We start from the raw sequence: 9,303 nt of genomic DNA, 5'->3' as shown, positions 1-9,303 counted from the left end.
GTTAATCATTATTAGTTAGAAGCAAAAATAAGAGTTTTACTTAATTAGAAGTAGTATTTTAAGGAGAAAACGAAAGTACTAGTGTAAATATCGTTTCGACATTACGCCAAGTATTTAATTGGATAAAATAACATTCATACGTGGAGTTGGAGCCATAATGAATTTCCTATTTGGGATCGGTACCTTAAATTATTAAAATTAGTTCGAAAGTGAGAAACAGCGCTATGCCACAAACTGGAGGAGCGTTTTGTAATATTCAGTCAATAACTATTATTTCAATACGAAACGAGTTATCCATAAAACAAAATGAAATATTTTAATTTTACAAACATATTGAGATATAAAATAAACTCGTCAGCTCATCAGTTTAATAAACTCAAAACGCGGGTATTTTTAATTATTTCGAAGAAAGTTTACAAGAAATCTCTTTACGCTTAAACTAGTGAACCTATTTTGGTAAAATTTGGTACGAAGATAATAATTTGAGTAGCTGGGCTAGCCTTTTTTTATCCCGAAAAACGTACGTTTCTCGAGCGATAAACAAATTCCAGGGCAGCGATATTCTGAGCAACACCGTACAAAATCCGCTGATCCGAGCGCGTACCCTTATCCGTAATGGCGACTGGTTCTGCACTAATTGCGTCCTGCCGCTGCCGGCCACCTGTCGCACGCGGACATGACAACTTGTACTTTTATCTAACGCATTATAAATTACGGCACAATCAGCGAACACCCGAGGGCTCACTTTCACCCGACTTCATCCCGCTTCCTGGATGCCGTTTCTCAGACGCTGGTTAGAATTCTCTGCCTATCTTATGCGAAAATGCCGCAGCAGTGCGTGTACATTTTCTAAAGCTTGTTCCTAGAAATGTTACCAGTAAGGTTAGTTTTTAGTCGAGTCTTTGATGTCCAACAATTGAGGACCATTCCTCTCAGCATGGGCGTAGCCAGGATTCTATATAGGGGGGGCATAGGTCTCTAGGGGGGCGGGGGGCAGATTACGAAAATCCTTGACTCCGAATTCGTGACTTTTAACATAAGAGTATCTAACAATAGTATTGAAGGTGAGGTAACAAAAAAAGCGAGCGAACTGGGATCCGTACCTCGCTACGCCCATTCCTCCTGTTTCACCACTTCCTGATAAGGCTATCCACCACTTAACTTGACAGATGAAGTATGGAGAATCTGTCAAAAAAGTTGTAAATAGCCTATTTGGCACTTTATCAGAAAGTGGTGAAACAGGCCCTAAGAGAATGTATTTCTGATCTGGCTTCCGAGATGTTACCAGTTAGGCCGAGTCTTTAAAGCCCAACAATACTGAATAATAAGATATCTGAGTGTATGTTCCTTCACAGTTGAAGGCTACAGTTCTTCCCACGGCTGCGCCAGTGGATTGTGATTGACCCCTGACGTGTGGGGTCATATCATTACCGGAATCCTTAATGAGAGCCAGAACGCTCGTGGCCTAGTGATTACCTTTGATGGCATCAAAACGAGAGTTCCGGTTCGATGCCAAGTGGCTGCGTATAGACTTTTTTTTTATCCTATTGCATTATATAGGCTTGTGTTCCGTGGTCCAGTGGTCTAGAGCGCGGCTCTTGACTCGGAGATCGTGGGTACGATTCCCGCGTTGGAAACATGTTATTTCCAAGTTTGATTAGGACAATACTGGCTGATCACCTGATTGTCTGACAAGTAAGATGATCCATGCGTCGGATCGGCATGTAAAAAAGTCGATCCTGCGCCAGATCTCTCGCCAGTCGTGTCCGTCCCACTGGCTTATGAGAGTAAAAGATAGAGAGTGCTCTTGTGTACTTGTGGTCACACGACACTGTCACCTTCTATTTCACTGAGCTGAGATCGCGATTCACGGGAACGGCTAGCCGATATTTTTCGTATGTAACGATCGCGCGCCGGTAATGGACTGTGTCGTACTGTATGTCAAACGTATGACAGCTGACAGCGCAGACTCATGCGCAGTGTTGCCAACTGCCACATTCGTCGCGCTAAAGTTTGGCGCGAACAGGGACTAAACACAAACCAGTGGGCTTAGCACGGCTACAGTAGAAATCCGAAAGAATAGGAACGCTGACAGTTTTTAAGGACAAACTGACTTTGTTAATCAATCACTTTGTCTACTTTACGGTAAGAATAAACCTTTCTATGATGCCTATGCTAAACCTGCTAAGCCTTTCTTTTTTCGCTAAGCCCTTAATGAAAAGCAGTAATTTCAATTGAAGAATCACATTATTACTAAAAACTAAAAAGACTTATCTGTGACTCAAGTTTGTTACAGCTTCACGAAAAAAACTACTGAACAGATTTTGATGTTTGGCATTATAATAGTTTAGGATAATTTATAGCTTTGTAGCCCGAAAAAATTTTGCGTTTCCATGGGATACCGCATTAACAAGGCGGCCTTGTCACGAGCAACAGGCCAACAGCTAATAGTTAAGGCATCCACACCGGACGCAAAAACCTTAAAAGTAATGAGAGTCTAGACTCAAGCAGCAAACATACCTCCAACCTTTAAGGTACTATTCTAAATTAACTTGTAAATGTCGCAACTAGCTTATTAGTCAAATTAGTCTCGTCAGCAAAGCTACTAACCTCCTCCTTTTTGGAAGTCAGTTAAAAATCGACAACGAATAGAATTTGACATAAGCTATCGGTGGCTTTCCGATGGTTGCGGCAAGCGACCGCGACCGACCCCGACCGACAAAAATAAAAAATAAAAAATAAAAAAAATATTTTTGAATTTTTGTTGGTCGCGTCTCGCGGTCTTATGCAGATCAAAAGTCGCAACAAGCCGCCATGTCACTAAACGACGCGTAAAATCCTATAAATTTTAGATTTATAACTTCTGTCGAAATAATCGAAGACGACATGTCTAAGTATCCTGTTAAGGTATTAATTCTAAATCAGCCTGGTAACTGGTTACATTATACATATGACATTTCAGTATCCATTTAATTTTTAAATGCGAATATAATTTATTTCATCATTATAGGTACCTACTTATTCTAGTATTAGGGGTCGAGGCATCCAACTGTACTAAATAAACTAGACATTGTTTGTCTGCTACCTCTTCACACATAACAACATAAACAACGAAACCGATTTTGATCGAATTTGGTATGGAGATAATTTGTTAAATGTTAGCCTCTCGAAAACTCGGAAACGACTGAACCGATTCAGCAAATTTTTAGGGTTCTGTACCCAAAAGGCAGGCGCGGTCGCAGCCTAATATTTTGGAGGGGGTCAGACAGTAGCGGGGGGGGGGGGACAGTAGCGGTCATTGTCTCCCAGTCAAAAAACTTGCCATTTTCTATAGAAACAGCATATTTGTCGCTGATGGGGTAGCTAGAAATTTCCTTTTATTATTTGGCAAGATTTTGAGATTTATCCATTTGTCCCAGATTTTGGGGGGGGTCATGTCCCCCGTGACCCCCCCCTTCGGACCGCGCCTGCCAAAGGGTAAAAACGGGACCCTATTACTAAGACTTCGTTGTCTGTCCGTCCGTCCGCCTGTCTGTCTGTCTCCAGACTGTAACTCAAGAACCGCTATAGCTAGAGCCTAGACTTCTGGAATTTTCAGAGATTGTGTACATCTGTTGCCGCTATATCAACAAATACTGAAAATAAAATAAAGTTAATATTTAAGCGGAGCTCCCATACAAGAAACGTGATTTTTTGGCCTTTTTTGCTCGTAATCAATAATGGTAATAGCTAGGGCACTTGAAATTTTCACAAAATCCTTAGTTATATTTGTATTTTAGTAATTAATAATAAAATTAAAACAAAAAACACATTTTTTTGTCTGCTTTCGCTCTATACTGGTACGGAACCCTTCGTGCGAGAGTCCGACTCGCACTTGGCCGATTAATTAATTTTAAATATACCTGGAAATCCAGGGAAGGTTTGTATTAGAAGGCAAGTGATACGAAGTTTACCGGTACATCTAGTGCTTTTAAAATTTTTACCGTTGGAAAATGTAGAGTTCCCATGAACATATTATGAATTTCCGCGCGAACGAGGTTGCGCGCTTCTTACTACGAGTCTTCCATATATGGCAGAAATACAACATCACACTTGGTAAAATATTCACGGTACCAAATACTTAATCGGCAGAAAAGCCTCTTTTCCCACGTTTTACCGGAATCTTTAATGGCGGCTAATCATTATTCTCGAGGCACCCCGGGTAAAACTAGAAGCTTTTCTCGTAAACGAATCCGGGTTCAAAGTAATAAACATCTGATGAGGTTTTAGGGCGACCATAGTTTTTTTTCCGACTGCGGCGAAACCAAAAATAATATAATATTAGTAATGATTTTGGTAGTCTCTATAGTCTATATGTATGTACTATGTACTAGATGTCTCGCGCGGCTTCGCCCGTGTAAATGAAGGATTTTACGGAAACCGTACACTTACCTACAAAAAATAGCCTATGTCCCTTCACGTGGTCTACTCTACATCTGTGCCAAATAAAAATTCTTTCATGGTAGTTCGTGAGATAAGCACTTTCAAATAATTTTCCCGGTTTTTCCCACATTTTCGTCTATTTTTTCGCTCCTATAGGTATTTGAGTGACAATAAATAGCCTATAGCCTTCCTCGATAAGTGGGCTATCTAACACTGGAAGAATTTTTCAAATCGGACTAGTAGTTTTTTATTTTATTTTACAATTTATGTACACACAAAAAGAAGTTAAGAAACCAGCTTAAAAGGTTTCCTGAGATTAGCGCGTTCAAGCAAACAAACTTTTCAGCTTTGTAATATTATTAAATTAAATAATAAATATAATAAATAATTAAATAGTATAGCACCTACTACCTATATGTACATGTGTCCTGGCCTTGTAGAAGATAACTTTAATTTAGATTAAAACTGTAGGTTTAAGGTACTGCAACTGATATGATCTAGTATGTAACATAATTTGCTGTTTAGAAAACGATCGTATACGTATCGAAACGATCTATAGCCAATGAGTCATCCTTATAAAGCCTTCGAACGCAAGATATATATTTCCGCGGAAAACGCTATACTTAAGAGCCTAGGTAAGATTTAATGACTGTCAAGGGCTAAGGACGAATGCAAATCAGAATATTCTTCCTGTATTGACTGTGCAGTAGCTGATAAGGGCGAGGCCACAACCTCATTAGTCAGTTGCGACTTGCGGACTGCGGTACGCCGTACGTCGCCGCAACGGCTTAGTAGTAGCGACACACGAACGGACTCCAAATTATTGCTTTTCATAATCCGTCGTAGTGTCTTGACTCTTGATTAAAGAACGGATATCAGATGAAGATATGATACAAGATGGAAGAAGACACCGCAATGTGTTGTCGTTGTCTTGTGTTGACGTGCATTGCCGCATCGCAGCTATTTAGCTATGTCCGCACTGTGCACTTTCATCTTCAATTTTCGTCATCAACTTTCATATTGGCGCATTCAATAATTGAATACGCCAATATTGTCATTTTCGAAGTTTTGGATACGGTCAGAGGGCATGCGTCGCAGCATATTTCACGTTCGCTGTTGACTGCGCTATAACGCATGCCTTTGACGAACAGGAAAAGGCACAGCGTGGACAAAGCTATTGGTTATTCGATTCCGACGAAGCAACGCTCGGAGTGGCCTGTGGCTCCAAGAGATGCAACAATACAACGCATCAATGTGTACCAAAAAATGTGAAACGTTGTAGTGTCGCCAGCACGACGTCGTTGCATCGACGCACCGTAACTGTGCGGTACAATCGTACAAAACTGTAAAATGTTTTCAGGGAATCTTAAATTTTTTTTTAATGAAAGAAGGGGTCAAACGAGCAAACGGGTCACCTGATGGAAAGCAACTTCCGTCGCCCATGGACACTCGCAGCATCAGAAGAGCTGCAAGTGCGTTGCCGGCTTTTTAAGAGGGAATAGGGTAATAGGGGAGGGGAGGGTAGGGAAGGGAATAGGGTAGGGGATTGGGCCTCCGGTAAACTCACTCACTCGGCGAAACACAGCGCAAGCGCTGTTTCACGCCGGTATTCTGTGAGAACGTGGTATTTCTCCGGTCGAGCCGGCCCATTCGTGCCGAAGCATGGCTCTCCCACTTATAAATCTCCTTCAAAACATGCTTGGGATAACCGAATGCAACTCTGTTTAGAAAGTATGAGTCACAGGTATCATCGTGCCATTAAAATTTGCGACAAAAAGTCCGCAAACCAGCTTCGAGTAGCACCTTAGGGGTCAATGCTTCTAAGTTTTTGTGACCTCAGGCTCATTATATGGACCTCACGCGATGTAATACAATATAATTTAGGAATTCTAATGTAATCTCCAGAAACGTGTAATCAAAACTAAGGTTTTAAATGTGTATTTGACATGAGATCCTAATTATTATTTCATTCACAGAAAATCTTTATAGTACTCAGAACATTATTTGTTGAATCATGATTACGAACCGTCAGGAATAAGAAAAGCGTTTAGCGACAAATTTCTTGAAATCTCCAAAAAAAAAAGATTCCCTAAGTCAACCCTGGTTCAAAATTGTTACCACATTCTACACAAGTGGTCCTTCGTATTCGTATATTATGACTTGTCATTTTACAGACTAAGAAGGTCTCTCTTCACGTTAGATCCTGATGGACGAACATGATTGATATGCCGTACGTGTTCGTTATCGCTCATTTTTGTCCATTATGGGCACGTAGGAAGAAATCCTATACTGCCTTACACTATCCTGCAGCAAATAGAAACAATAATCTTACCTGTAGCAGGCGGTTCCTTCAACGGCGGTGGTGCCACCTCCTTTACTTCTACCGGTGGGGGCGCAAACATCTCCGGTTTTGGTTGTACCATCTCTGGCTTCGCAACTTCTCTCACATTATACTCATCGGGCGTCTGTTCTCTGCTTTTCAGGTTCAACATATTAGAAAACGAGCTGAACACGACGCTCGCGACCTGCGGCAGAACTGTGGGTAGTTGGGAGAAGTTCTGCGCGATATCTGACGTGAGACTATGCGCATCGTCTGTTTGTTTCTCTTCGTTTAGGTTTATCTCCTCCAAACTCTCTTCAGGGAGCGTCTCCGGCAGCGTTTGAGTCGTGTTTATCGGTGCGCTCACATACCTCGTACCTTGGAGCCTAGCGAAGTATTCGTTCACGTCAAAATCGTCTTTCTTCGACTTTGTTGCGTTTGCATTTGGAAACTGGTTATTATTCGCACCGTCATCTAGAGTTAGGTTCGATAAGGCTGCGTTGAAATGGACATCACCGCCCTGGAAATTTCTGTTGGCGTCCCCCAGGGTGCATGTTTGCTCCGCTGTTTGTTTATCTGTAACAATACAAAACCAAACATTAATTCGAGTTGGGAAATCGTTATTATACTGATTCACTTTAAAGGCCTCTCTGAATATTAGGTCAATATGAATAATCGGCCAAGTGCGAATCGGACTCGCGCACGAAGGGTTCCGTACCATTATAGAGCAAAATTAGGCCAAAAATTGTTTGTAAAAGAGCACCCTTATTTTTTTTTATGAAAGAAGGGGGCAATTGAGCAAACGGGTCACCTTATGGAAAGCAACTTCCGTCGCCCATGGACACTCGCAGCATCAGAAGAGCTGCAGGTGCGTTGCCGGCCTTTTAAGAGGGAATAGGGTAATAGGGGAGGGTAGGGATGGGAAGGGAAAGGAATAGGGGAGGATAGGAAAGGGAATTGGGCCTCCGGTAAACTCACTCACTCAGCGAAACACAGCGCAAGCGCTGTTTCACGCCGGTTTTCTGTGAGAACGTGGTATTTCTCCGGTCGAGCCGGCCCATTCGTGCCGAAGCATGGCTCTCCCACGTATAAATTTTATAATTATATTATTTTAATATAATTATAAAATATAAAAACGCACATATAATTAAGGACTTTGAGAAAAAATCAAGTACCTACCTGTTGCCGTTATTAATATAGAGTAAAGAAAGACAAAAAAAACACGTTTATTGTATGGAAGCCCCCCTTAAATATTAATTTTATTTTGTTTTTAGTATTTGTTGTTATAGCGGCAACAGATATACACAATTTCAGAACTCTAGTTATAGCGGTTCTTGAGTTACAGCCTGGAGACAGACGGACAGACGGACAGACATCGAAGTCTCAGTAATAGGGTCCCGTTTTTACCCTTTGGGTACGGAACCCTAAAAACTGATATTGTCACTATGATTTCAAAGCAAAAGCATTCACAATCGACACCGATCATAGGCAAAATTCGACGATTATGTGTTCTCTACGGGTTTGATACTGCCTGTATTGGTTCATCATCAATCAACATGGAAATAAGGCACCTCAAAAACTATATTCCAGAATTCGAATTATTTCCAGAACTTAAGATGTACCGTCGAGGAAATTGATTCTTAGGCAGTTGACGGACCTACGTCATTTGGTCAGCTTATGACAATTCTATGTTAGCTGTGATCGGTCGGATGGGTTATTACTTAGGTTCGCCATCTGCTTAGGAATCAACTTCGCTGATAGTACATGCATCATGATGCCATTTAAGTTAGTAATGAATAGCCATAATAATGTAATTCAGAAACCTAGCCTATTAATTATTCTCAGGTTAGTTAACTATAAATTAACTAAACGTCATGTTGCATGGCATCATCGGGTATGTAACATTAAGATGCGTTGCGTACATAATTAAGTGCAGTTGTGGAAACCTATAGTTAACCTTACATGACCCTTATTTCTCTGATAGTAAGGCCTAATTTGGCCAACCGGTTTAGTGTTGACTGTACTGCAAATGCATATTCAAACAAAGCGCCAATCCGAACCTTCGTTGCGTCACGCGGAAAACCTTTGTTAACTGTACAGATAGAGCTGACCGACAGATACGCAAACAAAATGTAACATACGAAAATTAGGCGCATTCGAGTATGGTGTAAGGTTCATTAGACAAGACACGAGTCACTAAATAGATAAGTTTTTTTTTTTATGAAATAAGGGGGCAAACGAGCAAACGGGTCACCTGATGGAAAGCAACTTCCGTCGCCCATGGACACTCGCAGCATCAGTAGAGCTGCAAGTGCGTTGCCGGCCTTTTAAGGGGAATAGGGTAATACGGGAGGGTAGGGAAGGGAAGGGAATAGTTGAGGATAGGGAAGGGAATAGGGTAGGGGTTAGGGGATTGGGCCTCCGGTAAACCCACTCGCTCGGCGAAACACAGCGCAAGCGCTGTTTCACGCCGGTTTTCTGTGAGAACGTGGTATTTATCCGGTCGAGCCGGCCCATTCTTGCCGAAGCATGGCTCTCCCACGTCTAAAAGTGTTTGGCTG

General features: G+C 41.5%; 1 protein-coding gene across 6 annotated transcripts in view; it reads right to left on the bottom strand.

Moving 5' to 3' along the window:
* Nucleotides 1–9,303, bottom strand: part of LOC121736613 (SEC23-interacting protein) — a 72,821-nt gene that overhangs the window by 21,970 nt on the left and 41,548 nt on the right. For 5 of the 6 annotated variants that reach the window (XM_042127923.1, XM_042127926.1, XM_042127924.1 and 2 more), the window contains exon 2: nt 6,755–7,318. The exons of the other annotated variant lie outside the window; for it this stretch is intronic. In XM_042127923.1, the coding sequence (XP_041983857.1) occupies nt 6,755–7,318 (564 nt within the window). The remainder of the gene's footprint in view (nt 1–6,754; nt 7,319–9,303) is intronic. 6 annotated transcript variants of the gene reach the window in all.

The sequence above is a fragment of the Aricia agestis genome, chromosome 19 (assembly GCF_905147365.1).
Source record: "Aricia agestis chromosome 19, ilAriAges1.1, whole genome shotgun sequence".
NCBI lineage: Eukaryota > Metazoa > Arthropoda > Insecta > Lepidoptera > Lycaenidae > Aricia > Aricia agestis.
The sequence above is the reverse complement of the archived record's forward strand: the minus strand, read 5'-3'. Positions and strand labels throughout refer to the sequence as shown.